The sequence below is a fragment of the Rhamphochromis longiceps genome, linkage group LG20 (genome assembly GCF_057381845.1).
Source record: "Rhamphochromis longiceps isolate RC_006_pf linkage group LG20, R_longiceps_female_GT1.1, whole genome shotgun sequence".
Lineage (NCBI taxonomy): Eukaryota > Metazoa > Chordata > Actinopteri > Cichliformes > Cichlidae > Rhamphochromis > Rhamphochromis longiceps.
The window spans coordinates 33,072,993-33,088,382 of record NC_140576.1 but is presented as its reverse complement, the minus strand read 5'-3'; the positions used below and the strand labels follow the sequence as shown (position 1 = coordinate 33,088,382).

General features: G+C 43.5%; 1 protein-coding gene across 1 annotated transcript in view; it reads left to right on the top strand.

Moving 5' to 3' along the window:
* Positions 1–14,991, top strand: part of tshz2 (teashirt zinc finger homeobox 2) — a 39,530-nt gene extending 24,539 nt beyond the window's left edge. The window contains exon 3 of the mRNA XM_085394384.1: positions 11,235–14,991. Coding sequence (XP_085250510.1) covers positions 11,235–14,272 — 3,038 coding nt within the window. The 3' untranslated portion in view covers positions 14,273–14,991. The remainder of the gene's footprint in view (positions 1–11,234) is intronic.
* The last annotated feature ends 399 nt before the right edge of the window (positions 14,992–15,390 follow it).

Below are 15,390 nucleotides of genomic sequence, written 5' to 3'. Positions count from 1 at the left end.
AGAAAGGGGCCGTATCGCCACCCATCAGCTCATACCCAGCACACAAGCGCCATGTAAACATGTGCAGGTGTGCCTGTCAGAATAACCCTCGTCCCAGTTCACAAGGTCATGCATATTTTCACAAACGGTCACCGTTAGGACGTATCCTCCTTCTTGGTGATTTTCGAAGAGATGCTGCGCTTCCTCTAATAGATTTTTGATTGTTAACAGTGGTGGGTGGTTTATTGTAATTTAAAAATGAGCGTGCCGCTTTCCTCCGTCCCTCCCATTCCAATCCCGGATAAAGCCACCAAGCGCTTCTCAGCCAATGTCGAGCCGCGTATGTCGATACCTCTCAAGATGGATAGTTGTTCTGCATGCTTATTGATTCGGCACAGGCCAGAGATATAAGTATCATTTGTCATTTCTGGAATTATTTGGAGTCCTAGTTAAAACCCAGAGTGGGGGGAGATGGTCGTGCCTTGGGGGGGTTGGTAGTTGGTGGGGGAGCAGCGAGTTGTCTGGGCTTTGATGAATGACTGCATGGGTTTTTGGTTTTTACTGCGAGCGCCGGGGCCCTTTAGCTGCTATTTGCTTTCACTATGGTCCAAGAAAAACAATGCGATGGGTCCAAGGACTGAGCAGCATCGTCCTGTCATGTAGTGTAACGCAGCGAGCAGGGTGGTCCAGGCAGAAGAGTCAGGAGGAGGCTGGGCCTTGGACAGTGCATGCTGCTTTTCCAAAAGACCCAGTAGGTTATAAGCCTTCCTGCTGCTCTCTAGTCCCAGCTGCCGGCCTTGAAACACATGCAATGAATTTGAATATTTACTATTCAGAATTTACAGTGTAATGACAAACAGATCTCAGTCTTTAAAAAAACATACAATGGGGACGAGGAGGGATGTTATGTGGTAACAGTAGCCCCAGCTTATCCCCTGCGACTTTGATTATGTCCCATTTTAGGCAGCAGGCCAGCAGCAGAGCTGGCTTCATTACTGTATGGATCATCTTTTAAGACCGTTTAAGATCAGAGAGAGCTATCGGCCATTAATGACACAGACTCCAAGAAGTTCATTATGCTCAATCCATTTGATTCATTCAGCCGAACAGTCAGTTTTCAGAAAGTGGAGATTTATTTTCTTCTTTTGTAAATGTAATGAAATTGTTTCATTTCCATTTCGGAGCGCAACTTGAAAGTTGAGTCAGACTGTTTTGGAGTTTGGTGGAGGAAAAAGTGTTTAACAGAGGAACATGTTTAACAGCAACAAAAGAAGGGAGAAGAGAAACCCCCGACACGTGAATGACAAGTAATTATTTCTCTTGTCCATCAAACTGTGTTTTGATGCAGGGATGCGATCAAACATGATATGAACAATCTCAAGCCTTCAAATGAAAATGATTCTCAAATCGTGCGAAGCCGGAGCGCGAGCTTTTGTGTTGAGCCGCTGCATGAATCATTCATAAATGTGCGCATATACATGAACACGCGCACTCGAGCGCACTGGGCAGGGCACCCTTTTCTGCTGGACCAATATTATTGCCACAGCTTTTCAATGTTAGATGACCATTGTGTATTCATTTCCATTTTGGCTTGCCAAAATGTCTTCTCACAGCAGGACGGGGATAGAGAGGGAGAGAGTGACAGCTTTGTGTGTCTTTCAGTGTTTGCTGCTGAATATCCCTATATGCACTGGGCTGACCGGCTGCCCCCTGATCTGGGGACAGCGGACTAGGCCAGCCGCGCCGTCTCTTCTCACACTGCCTCAGAAACACTCGTGATTATTAGCAGCTTTACAATGCGCTAACCTAAACTGGGTTATAATAAGCCTGAATAATTAACGACGATCGCGGCGTTATGGTGTAGTTGTAAGTATTAATTTGTAGCAGGCACATGCTCGCTACAGTATGTCACGAAAGAGGGTATTTGCATTAGTGGGGCAGTCTTCTCCATTTTGTTTGCCAGAGCAGCGAGAGGACAGACAACAGGGGCCCGGCTTAATCCCTTTGGAGAACTAGTGCATGAATTGATATATCCTCCTCTCTCTCCGTCTCTCGCTCTCTCTCTGCCCCCCTCGCTAATGTCTTTCCTAGAACTTGAACAAACAGCCAGTGCGTGTAGAACACATAAGACAGATGTTTAGGATTACTTTCACCTCATTGCTCTATTGTGTGCACTTTAAGGGAGCTCAGCTGATGTGGAATGCCACTCATTCAGGCTCTCTGCTCTTACAGGGCTCCTCCTGCTTATCAAAGTGCCATCTGCACTCAAGACAGAGCTACACAATGTTTAAGAGTGGGATGCTGGGAAGATGGATTCAGTGTTTTTGGGTAATAAGACTTTTATACGCTAAAACCGACACAGTAGCAGTGTATGCAATTACTGGTGGTTAGCTTTTGTCCATTTTTGTCTTTTAAGAAACACGGCTGTTTGGTGGGGGCGCCGGATAAGAACCCTCTTTCTCCCCCACATCCCCCTCATCTCAGTGTGTGTTTACAGATGTAGAAACAAATGGGCCAGACACATATTGATATTTGTTGAGGGGTGACATTATCTTTTAGCAGAGCACTTATCTAATCTGGCTGCTGTGGGAAGCTGGAGGAAGTGGCTATGGGACGGGGGCCGGGGATGCTGCATCTTTAATTACCATTGATATCGCAATAGAGAAAAGAGGGGTAGAGGAGCATAGCCGGGGGGAGGCTGGGTGAGGGGGAGCTGAGAGAGGGAGAAGACCCGTGTTCACTTTTTAATTAAGGCTCCGTAGTGTAACTCGTCAATGTACATTATTGGAAGAATGAACGTCAATGCCATTGCTTTTTCTCCCCCTCCTTTATCTCTGTCAATGATTCAAAGACATGATTTATGGTTCGTCTCCGTCTTTCAGGATCATCCATCAAGCGCTGGCTCTGCCGCAGCGCCACCCGTTGTAAATCATTCTGAAAGCCTGTCACTCATTTCCATTAACCGTTCCTCTGTCGCTCTGGTCTCCGCCTCCCTCAACCTCCTTTTTTTTCTCCCCCTTTTCCCACTCCTTTCTCCTCCCCCCTCGGTGCACAACCTACAGCCACACAGGGTATCAGTTCCGTGCCGCTGCTTCGTCCGCCTACCTTCTTTTCAATAAATTAACCACTTTCTCCCATGCAATGAATAAAAAGGCTCTGCACTCGTCTTGCAGTCGGCACCTACTCCTCCTCCATTATAGCCGAACACCTTAGAAATGTCATGCCGCTGACTCGTAGGCTAAATGAGGATATAGCGCAGAGAAAATATTTTTGTTGCACCGACTTTTCCAGTGGCAATATTTGAACAGCTTTGATATGTTTGGAGTGTTTTATCAATGAACGTATTTCGCGCACGTATAGGGCGCTGCGCCTGGCTTTATTATGTTTCCTTCATTGTGGATGAATTTGCCATTTATGCTTTCATTCGGAAAAGTCTAACAGTTAATGGAAACAATATTATGTCTGTAATTATTTCGTGCAGTAAAAGCACCCTTAGTCCAGCTATTAAAATGCTGTTGGTTTTCTGTAAATTCTACCAGTAGCTTAATTCAGACACTCTCACAATGACTGTAGTCTTTAACCAGTTTTTATAGAAACAGGTCTTATGAACAGAAATAATTGGCTCAATGGAGTGACTGTCAATCTCTTACAATGGTTGATGTGCCTGCTCTGGGGAGCCCAATTCACTGGCTTCTTTTTTCATTCTAATCAACATCTAGATATCAACACAGCAGAATACCCACAAACAGCAGAAAGCCTGTTTTGAGGGGAAACTTTCAACTATTGGGTGCCAACACATTTCACTATTTGGGCAGCCATTGTTCTCCGAATGGGCTGTCAAAGTGACAATGCGCACCAGGCAAATCCAGAAGTTTGCACTTTTCAGAAAACAGCGGGCCCTAATCATTTTGTGGAGGACACTTGACAACAAATTTGCCATTAAAATGAATCTGAATAGGAGGGAGCGGGCTGTTTTGAAGCATTTCTGCCTCTCTTACTGCTGCTTGTCTTGTCCCACGGAGCTCCAGGTTTGGCTGCCTTGCTTCTCTCCCTTTATGCTTGCCATGAAGCAGCCTTTGGTCCCACTAGAAACTGACAGTACCATGCTTCAGCTGCAAATTCACTCTGTAGCCTCATTGTATTTAATGAAGGGAAAAAGTGGCAATCTACTATTAATGAACTTGGAATGTAAAAAAATGCCTCCCTTTGCTGAAAATGGCATAAAACTGCTTGTACAAGAAAAGCTTTGGCTGGAGCCCATCCAGAATCTAATGAAAGATCTATACAGGGACAGAGCGGGCGGGAGGAGTTAGTGAAATGCAGATTGTTTTAATAGAATACACACAGTCTCTTCCAGCTGCACTATCAGATTCATCAAGGCCTGACCTTGATGGAGGGCTGTTGCTGTTTGGGAGGGCCAGTGTTTAGGGTTCATGCAAAGTTTATGATGCGGGGACTGTATGCGCTGTATATGCATCTACTGCTCTCGAGGGAAAACTAAATGGAACAGCGTCCAAAAAGATTTGCCACTGGTTTTTGATGCTCTAGTATTATATTATGAAATAACACGATCACAAGGAAATAAAAGTTCAATTCAATAATAAGGATAATTGCATCCGGGATGTCGCCACTCAGATGCAAAATAACAAAATGCTCCTAAAACATCAGAAAATGATTGAATTGGAATTGAAACCCTCTTTATTTAGTCAGGCTAGTGAGCATGAAAAACAAACAGCACGTTAGGTGACTGCAGGCTATCATACCTTTCACTCAGTATCTCATAAAACTCGAACAAAGGCCTTATGTGTTCAAGGCAGTGGTCCTTTAAACGATGGCCCACTTTCCTCCCCGCTGCCACGCAAACATTCCTGACTGACATTCAATCAGGGAAATTTGAACCGAAGCAAGATGGTCTTTTATTAGTACCGCCCTGTTTGCTCGACTGGTCAGCTCCAATATGCGAAGCGGTTTGAGTGGCGTACTGTAAGATGATGGGTTCACTCTCTGATAAGGGTGAATGAGGGGTAAACTGCTATTCTGCAGAAAGGAACCATCAGACCTCATCATGTTGCTCCTGGAGAGCCGTGTCACGGGCTCTTCAGAAACCAAGTGACAGAGCGGCGCGGGGCTGCTCCCCTCCCGCTAGTGGAAAACACACTGGAGCTGAAGCAGCCCCACTTCTGCTCCACCAACTGGAACTTTATCAGTTAGGGCAGAAAAGATCATCCATAATCTGGCAAATATACGCAGAGGCTTTTAAGCCTCTTCAGTTGTAAGCTTATACATGTTCTTGAATTTTTTATATATACCTGTTAGCGAGAGACTGCGGATTCTGGTTGTGCTGCTAGCTACACAAAATACCTCATTACGGTTTATTCAGCAGCCAGTAATTTAAAGCATTAACTCGCTTTTTTTCCAGCTCTTCTTAATTACAGCTAGCCAAGTAAATGTTATGGATTTTTAAAAATCTGCCCCCTCGTTTTAATGAAATTCAGTCGTTTTAGTGGAGGAAGAACCGTTCACATAATTTACTTAAGAAAATGTATCGATGCTGTGCTACAAAATACAACATATGTGAAAAATAGAAAGGTCAGCATTAGAGATTTATATGTTTTTGGATTATTCTTAAATGCATTTAGATACACAGTATGAGTACAGCTCATACTGAACCAGAGACCAGTGGAAAGCTGTGTTAAACAGATTCGGATCAATGCTTATTAGCAGTGCATTAGAACTGGTAATATTGAAGAGACTGAAAACTATTTCCAAAATTCAGGCTGCCTGACACATTCAAAATTCCAGTTGTTATCATATGCGCATACAGCACCTGGCTTTGTGCCGTCAGTGTTTAAAAAATCCTACGAGACAGGAAGGAAACATTATATGTATAAATGTCTCCTCTGGTGCTGACAGGGGACCCTTTGGTGAGACGCAACACCAGGCAGCATCATATAATGTGGCGGCTGTGGCACGTTCAAAGCGATGACTTGGGTGCTGGAGTGCAGATTGCAATGCTCTCCCACCGCTCACTTCCAATTAGGCAGCCGGCCGACTGATGCATCTCAGAGCAGAAGCTTCTAGTAGGCATCAAAAGGAGCAGTGACTTCATGTTGAGAAGGGGCTCCTGGAGTTAGACATTGCAATCTGATGTGGCTCAGTAAATACCATGATTAGCATCCATGCAACATGCAGGAACAGACTTTTACTAACTCCCACATTTGTGTCATTACATAAAAATGTCCCATAACTCAAACTAAACATGCTCGAAAGCTGTGCGACTTGTGCGCGTGAGTGTGTGTGTGTGTTTATTAGCGATTGTGCATTCCAAAGTTCTCTGTGTTTTTAGTTAACAGAATGTTGGTTGTGAAAACATTTTTGATTAATTGCCATAATTATTGTGATCATTTTTGCCCAAATGAACAGCCAGATGGCAGGATATGGTGTCATATTTGCGATCCTATCATATTAATCTGGCTCCGGGTCCATCTGAGCACATTGTGCCATTTGTTGTGTTCACAATCTGTCCTCAAGTTGTCCGTGTCTTTTTTGAGCTTCCAGTTTTTATTTGATTATATTAGACTATTAAATATTAAAGTTGAGGGTGGATGAAAGCAAGGCATTTATCTGCATGAATAGCTTGTGTTTAGTCAAGTACGTAATGCGCTTTAAGTTACATCTCCTTCATGCATACAAAAATTAACAACAGTGTTTCTGTCTCATGGATTTCTAGACAAAGCCTGAGAAAGATCCAGCAAAACTACTTTGCAGGGACTCGTGGCTGCTTTTAAAGCCACTTCACATTATCTAGTCTTTTATATATTTTTTTGCAGTATTCTTAATAACTGTTTGCAGCTAAATACAACACGATAAAGACTCAGTCTGTCTGCAGAGTTTCCAAGTCTGTTAACTGCATCGTTGGAATCATTTAACACAAAAGCGCTCAAACTAAATAATAGGTCAGACAGGATCTAATGACACATTCTGATTTAAAAGCAACTCAAAAACTGTTTCATTCTGTGATATCAATTAACCTCCAGACAAATTTTGTCAAAGGGAGCAGGCTGCGTGTGATTGTTCTCTCTTTACTCTGCAGTGTCCTTGGGCTCGGGGAGACTGTTTCCTGACAGGGAACAATGAAGAGAGAGGTGTTTACAGATCTTTACAGATGGCTTCGGGGCTCAGAATTAGGTCTTCGCCGTTTCTCATGTGATTCAGTTCAGAATTAACTTCAGATGTGTCATCAGGACTATCATCAGGATGTCTGACAATGTATCTGTTTGATCTTGACGTGCACTTCTCACCGAGTTTGTCAGATATCACTGTCAAATATTAAACCTTGTGGCATGTGCGCGTCTCATTCTAATGATAGCTCACTGAAGAAATCGCATCATGGTGACTTTTATAAACACATCATGCTGTTTCCAACATTGACAAAGAGGAAAAAAACTTCACAACTTTGTTTGCAATTATGTTTTGTACAGCAAGTACTTTCTGAGTGACATTTCCCACCTATTTATAACAACAGATGAGCAGACGGTGACTAAGTGCTGCGCCACGTAAAGCTACAGTTAACTGGGTACATTGCTTAGATGTGAGTGAAAGCACAAAGTGGAAACAGATACATAGTACTACATTTACAGACGACCCGGAGAGAAGCTTCAGTCCTGACCTGCGTTGTTACTGTGTGCTCTGCCGATCCAGCAGGCCTCTCTCTATCTCCTTCTCTCTCTTCCCTTTTTTTTTCTCTTCACGTGGCATAAATCCGGGAGATGAAAATGTCATGGAGCAGGTTCATTTTGCAAAGAGGTTTTGATTGCCATGCGCGTGTAATTGATTGTTCCAAGGACAGGGGGAAATCTAGAAATGTCATAACAGTCCTGCTTAGGTTGGTCCCACCGCTATGCAATCAATGAGAAGTAAAAAGAGATATTGATTTGCGAGCAGCAAAAACTGTAGCTTGAGACAACCGGGGAGCACTGGGGAAAGTGGCGCAGACGTGCAGACCTGTCACTGGCACCTATGAATTACCCAATCTTCTCTGAAGATAGTGTTACCTCGGATACTCACAAAGTCCTGCGATGGGTATTGCAGCTGTCCATTAGCTAAGCTCCTCGGGCTGCTAACTCTCTGTGGCTTGTCAGATTAATGAAGGAAATGTTGACCTTCCAAGGGATAAATGTTGATGTTCTCACCATTACAAAAGTTTCTCCTGGCATGTTAATATCGGAAACAGAATGCCCTTTTACAGCTGTCACATACATTTCTACAATGACTGACGCATTTTGAATAGACTCACTTCCTCTGGGAGAGGGGATTTCGCTCGATGAAGATACTAATGCTGAAAAGTTGAGTTGTAAATATAATCTCATGTACGCTTTTAACACCGGCCCTGTTGGACAGCATGCCACCATGAAGGTAGCAGTAAATATAATCTATTATTTTCTGTGCAGTTAGCTGTTTTTCTCTGGATGTATGGGGAAAAAGCTTTTGGCTCAGAAACAGGCTGCCGCTTCTGTAAATCCCAGCCTCGCTATGCCAAGAGTCTGTTCTAACGGATAAAGGTTATAAACACTTCAACCGTCTGATTTATGATGGACACCTCAGGTTTTTTGACCTTTGCATATCTCTGTCTGAAGATATAAATTTGTAGTGACACAGATTGGAGGCTTTACAGCAGTTTATGACATGCTAAATCTCAAGCAAGGCATGCCAGCCTCTTGTTTTCTAAGGCTAGCTGGGCTACGAGTTGCCTCGTTCGGACTCCGAGACAACATTTTCAAAGCCAGCATTTCTTATTCTTTCTGATTTATGAAAAAACAAGAACTGTGCCCAAGAACTAGAAATAGCTGTTCACTATTGTTTTACAAGATGATACACAACTTAGTGCTTATGCTTTGAACAGTGCTGCTTTATGAAGCGTATCACTTGACAAACATGTCACAATACAATGATCACTCTTGTAGGTGTTTGGTTGTTTTCACATTGTCCTTGAGTGTGCTCTTGGATTAAAGAGTAATGCAGCTTGGCATGGCAGCAGTTCTGTGGTAGATCAAGAGCTGGCAAAGCACAGTTACAAATGGTGTGAGAAGCGGAGTTAGACATGTGGGTATCTTGGAATGATCCCCTCTAGAAGGTTAATTGGTGCCTCAGGATGTCTGCTACTGGGGGCATCTGATAGAAAGGCATACAACAGCAGGAAGGGCAGCTGTTAATCTCTGTCAATTTCATCCTCAAATACTAAGATGAGGACAAACATTCACATTAAAGTCGGTATAGCTTTGTCGTATTTCCAGGAACCCAGTGTTTATCCCTTCTTTGTCAAATGCACAATTATTTTACTAAGAGGGCAGTAAATTTCTAGGCACAGGAGATGTGCAGAAAATGGCCTGCACTGTAAATTATGGTCTGATCAAGGAGTGAACAATTTTCCTTTAACCACCACCAGACTGGAAAATACTGTTCTCCCCACTTTGGTGAACATTCTTGCTATACTTTCAGCTTTAGTGATGACTTTGAAGAGAGATGACATCAACTGGCTGCTTGTCAAAGCCATTGGTGTTCTCCTTCACTGTGAATACTATATATAAGACTATAAATAAAACATACCTCTGTGCTCTTGACAACTCTCTCCCTTAGCATCAAGGGTGTTTCGGAGGCCATCACAGACCTCGGCTGGCCAATCAAAACATTTCTCTTGCGGTAGATCAAGGTCACAGCACATAGGGGCTCTTGAGTCTGTGTGTGTGTGTGTGTGTACAGGCTCTTGTTCGCCAGGCCCTGTGCTCGATGTTTGTTTTGAAAGTCCGAATCCCATCTCCATCTCCATCCATTAGCTAGCAAGCAGTTCATCTCCCGGGTTTCTCTTGAGGCACTTGTGAAATATTGATAATAAAAAAGTCGTACTTTCAGAAGGCAGAGAAGACGAAGACATTCTATGGGCTGCCCAGTGTGGGACTTCTGAGTGCTCGGCTTCAGTCATCCCCTCATGGAGTGCCCCTTTATTCAGAACAGAAATATTAACCACATGAAATGCATAAGTGCCTGGACAGGGCTGTTATGTCCTATTCATATTTAACTCGGAGCACATCTGCCGCGTCTCTCCCAAAATGCACATTTTCCAGCACGACTACGAGGCGGAAAATATCTCAGATGTGTGACAACTCTGACAAACTGCATTTACTGCAGGATGTCTTCAACAGATATGCAAACTTTGTTTGCGATATTGTTGGCGTGGGTTGCCGGGTAGTTAGATTTAAAATAATCAGAAACAGTTATTGTCAGAAAGGTTGTAATAATCTTCTGTAGCCGTCTTCATATGCCACGCAGACCCTGCAGCCACGGCTCTGTGCTGAGTCAGAGTTTCCACTAATTGGATGATGGGAAATGTGTCAATTAGAAATACTGTTGTTTAATTATCTGTTAATTGAAGCAATAATGTTTGTGCTCTATGAGTTGAGAGAATGAACAGGTGAATAATGAAAGAAGTAATTGCTGTTTATGAGACTGTCAGGGAAAATATAATGACTTGACAGATTGCCAGTAATCTTTTGAAATTTTGTATAATTGTCTGGTTTTAGCACTGATAATTTAATCACTTTTTCCACCAGCGTGATCAACATTTGCATCGGGACCAGTGTCCGTATTTACAATATACTTTTATTTTTGCTATCAACAAAATCAGTTGCCCGATGTCAAATTACAGAATGCTGAAAGAATATTCCGAATAGTCTCATTTTTCTCAGCTATGGCTTTTAATTTATTTCTAAATCACTGAGGGATGTTATAATATCTCAGTTTATGTTAAGCCATTCCTCACAAGTGGCTTCAGGGAGTCTAAGATGTTATCCAGAACAGCAGGCTTACATTTTCATTGCAGTTTTGAGGCATCTATAATCACCGTGGAATAGGTCATTTGCAATAACACTCAACAAGCCCCAGAAGAATCAATTTCCTTTTGTCACTCAGTGGCCAATGATTGTTGTAAACATCTCAACTTGAGGCCAGGGAAAGCTTGGACACAGCGCTAAGTCAATGGCCTGTCGTGAATCAAATGGTGCTGTTACACCAGCAGCAGTCTGTTAGCAGAAACATTATGTCCACCTATACTCAGCCGCCTCCCAAGGCACAAGGCAATCGCCATTATGCTTTCTGGAATGACTTTTGCTTTCACTGTATAGATTGTTTAGAAATTACAAATTAACGAAACTGTTGTTTCACAGTGTGTTTTTAATGTTATATCTCTCTTGCTTTTTTAGTGTACGTGCCCGATGAAGATGCCGCTCTTCAGGATTCCATCGCTGAAGAAGACGGAGATAACGACACTCAGACTGAAGAGGAATGCTCGGAGAAGACCAGCCCCAAAGTGTCTGAGGACAGAGAGCTTGACAACAAGAGCACTAACACTTACAGCAACCAGAACTCTCCCATTAGTGTCCTTTCCAATCAAGAGGCAGAGTTGGAATCGCGCCTTAGCGACAGCAGTGACAGGCTCTCAGACTTCAAAACCTCATCGCCACCTGAGAGCCAGCGAGACGAAGAAAGCAGCACCTCCAAGCATAAAGAAGAGACGGGCAGCAGCTTAGAGAAAATGAGGGCGGCCTATGCAAACTTTCTCGCGGATTCTTATTGGACGGGGATAGGAATGGACTTGAAAATTGGCAAAAACACCAGCAAAGCCAACTGTGACAGCACCAATGGAAGCACCAAGAGTGAGTTCGACTGGCACCAGGACGCGCTCTCTAAGACCTTGCAGCAGACACTCTCCCCAAAGCCTGCAACCAAACCCAACCTCTTTAGCTCTGTGCACCTCTACAGGCAAACCACCAAACCTTGTGGCTCGGTGTTCACGGGAGCCAGCCGATTTCGCTGCAAGGACTGCAGCGCTGCTTATGACACTCTGGTTGAGCTGACAGTTCACATGAACAAGAGCGGGCACTACCAAGACAACAACCACAGCAAACAGAGTAATTCCTCTGCCTCGTCCTCCAAATCTAGGAAACGAAATTTGCAAGACATGGAAGGGAAGGAGGATGCGCAGAAAGTTTTGAAGTGCATGTTTTGTGGCCATTCTTTTGACTCGCTCCAGGATTTGAGCGTCCATATGATTAAAACTAAGCATTACCAAAAAGTGCCTTTAAAAGAGCCGATCCCAGTAATCACACCCAAATTACTGCCACCAGCAAAGAAACGGGCTTTCGAAACGAGGCCCTGCTCCCCTGACTCCACGACTGGTGTGTCTGGCTACACTGAGGCACAACGAGCTGCCAGCATTGCAAACGCCAACAACAATCGATATGGATATCAGAATGGAGCGAGTTACACCTGGCAGTTTGAGACGTGCAAATCTCAGATTCTGAAATGCATGGAGTGTGGAAGCTCCCATGACACCCTTCAGCAACTGACCACACATATGATGGTTACTGGACACTTCATCAAAGTTACAAACTCAGCTTCTAAAAAGGGCAAACAGTTAGCCCTTGACCCCTTGGCCATAGAGAAGATCCAGGGTTTGGCTGAGCCTGCTGTCAGTGACACTGAAGGAGAAAAAGCGTCTCCAAAAAATCCTTCCCCAGGGAACTGTGAGAAGGATAGCCAGGGGGAAGGTACTTCAGACAAAATGGAAGAAAGTGATACTAAAGATGACAAGCAAGAGAGTGAGGATCAAAAGGCCAGCAATGGGACTTTTAAGTACCCTTATCTACGTGAGGAGGATCTTGAACAGGACTCAGGTGGAGGAGGGGACATTCTTAAATCTTTAGCCAACACAGTGGCCTCTGCCATAAATAAAGCTCAAACAGGGACACCGAGCTGGAGTGCCTACCCAAGCATTCATGCTGCCTATCAGCTCTCTGGCATCATCAAAAGCGCCCCTCTCTCAGCATCTCCACCTACTCAGCTAAAGCAGACGTTCAACCACAAGCTGAGACCGATTGCCCCAAAGGGGAAGTTATACCACAGTGCTGTGGGAGTTGAGGCTCCCCAGGGACAGCATCAAACTGTGGACATCAAAAAAGAAAAGGTTGGCATTAGCGATGGTAAAGAAAGTCAGAATATTAAGTTTGATCTGGTGGAGAATGATGACAGCGATTGTCAGGACGATTCCTCTTCCTCTTCAAAGCTTGATACAGACTGTGTGAATGAAGGGAGTGAAGCGATCAAAGGAAAGTTGAGCCCAGATTTCTCCGACAGAGGCAAGACACCGAGCCCCACTGCCAGCAATGGACGCAGCACTACTTCAGAGCCTCTCAGTGACAGTCTGGATATACTTGGCATAAACCCACTTAGTGCACTGCAGTCAGTTCTGAACAATCATCTGGGGAAAGCAAATAAGCCCAATAACTCAAGAGTAGATAAACTATCGGCTCACACACAGTCTATGTTTGCAGACATTAATCGTAGCAGCGAGAAGTCGGCTTTAATGCTCAGAAATCCTGTAAGAAATAAGCCTGATAACCCCTTTCTCTTTGTTAACGATGACCAGCCAATAGATCTGACGAAATCTAAACACAACAAGGCGAGCTCCCTGCTAATGCAGCCCTCCGCACCGATGCCACAGAAATATGCTCTGTCTGATATCGCCGATATGGTTAAAGTGCTTCCGAAAGCCACCACTCCAAAACCATCAATACCATCAAGGATTCCATCTATGAAACTGGAATCGGATGTCAGGCGCTTCGAAGATGTCTCAGCGGAGGTGTACTCCGTCCACAAGCGTAAAGGTAGACAGTCAAACTGGAATCCGCGCCATCTTCTCATCCTGCAAGCTCAGTTTGCCTCCAGCCTCTTCCAGACCTCTGAAGGAAAGTATTTGCTCTCGGACCTCGGCCCTCAGGAGCGGATGCACATCTCCAAATTCACTGGCCTGTCCATGACTACCATAAGCCATTGGTTAGCAAATGTAAAGTACCAGCTGCGGAAAACGGGAGGGACCAAATTCCTGAAGAACATGGACACGGGCCACCCAGTCTTCTACTGCAATGACTGCGCTTCCCAGTTTAGGTCACCCACCACATTCATTTCCCATCTGGAATCCCATCTCGGGTTCCAAATCAAAGACATGTGCAAAATGCCGGTAGAGCATCAGACGAAGGTAGAGGAGCCAGAACTGTCGAAGGCCCTCAGCGTCAGAGCCACAGAGGCTCTAGTCGCGGAGGAGGACATTGACTCAAAATTCAAATGCAAGCTCTGCTGTCGGACATTTGCAAGTAATCATGCAGTCAAACTCCATTTGAGTAAAACTCACAGCAAATCCCCTGACAACCATTCACAATATGTGGAAATGGACAAGGAGTAGTTTTTCATATTACCATCACCTTTTTTTTTTCCTTTTTCTTGCCTTTTTATTTCAATACACGGGTCAGATATTTCAACCATTTTTCAATTATCATTGTGTAGTGTGCATTGTAACGACTTAAAAAAAAATTAATGGATTACAGCAAAGACACACTGGTTAGAATTTGTGTAAGGAAACACTAAGAGATACTTTTGCACCCTGCTCAAATGCATCACCAGTAATGAAATGTATTACTGCTTGAAGAAACATTATTGCTGATGTTTGCATGCAATAGCCCTGGCTATGACTACTATTTATTTGTATGATATGTCAAGTTTCAATTGTATTTCAAAGACAAAATAATGACTAACTGTACTTTACAACCTCTGTGATACAGTGCAGCCGCACAGACGTGCAGTTGTTGAAGCAGGTAGCCTGATAACGCGATCACACTCATGCAGACCTGTACAGTGTATTGCTATGTAAAGATGTTTCGTGTTGCAACGATAGACGAGGGGGGGAAAAGCACTTTAATAAAAATTTAATCACCAGTTTAGACTCGGATCCTGTACATGACTCAAAAATAAATTAGACAGTTTCAAAATAAGGCTCTTTCACATGTAAATATATTTTAGAAGGAAAAAAAAAAACGTGTTTCATGCAACAAGGATAACAAAAAGGCAGATGATACCTGTGATACCTGCACCTTTTTTTACTTATTCAAATAAAGAGTTAACATTTGATTGCCTTGTATTTTTTGGCTCCCTTAATTTGATTATTTTCCTACTTTTACACATAATAATCAGCTGATATGATTCACAATAATAATATAATTCACACAATAAAGCCTTTCCGGTTATTCATACTGTATCAGCTGAATGTGTGGACCTGTAAAATACTGTGAAACATTCATTGAAATCTTCGCAGGCCACACAGAACCTATACACGACAAAGAACAACATCACGACACTATAGAGCACGCCACACTCATTTGTTACCTTATGACTTTTAGATACACTTCAAAGATCTTGTTGTCAGACTTTATTGCTTTCCTGTGAATGCTGCCGCAAGATGGTATCATAACAATTAAACATATTTCCTCCAGCTCTATTATTTCAAGGCTATTAAAAATAATTGCC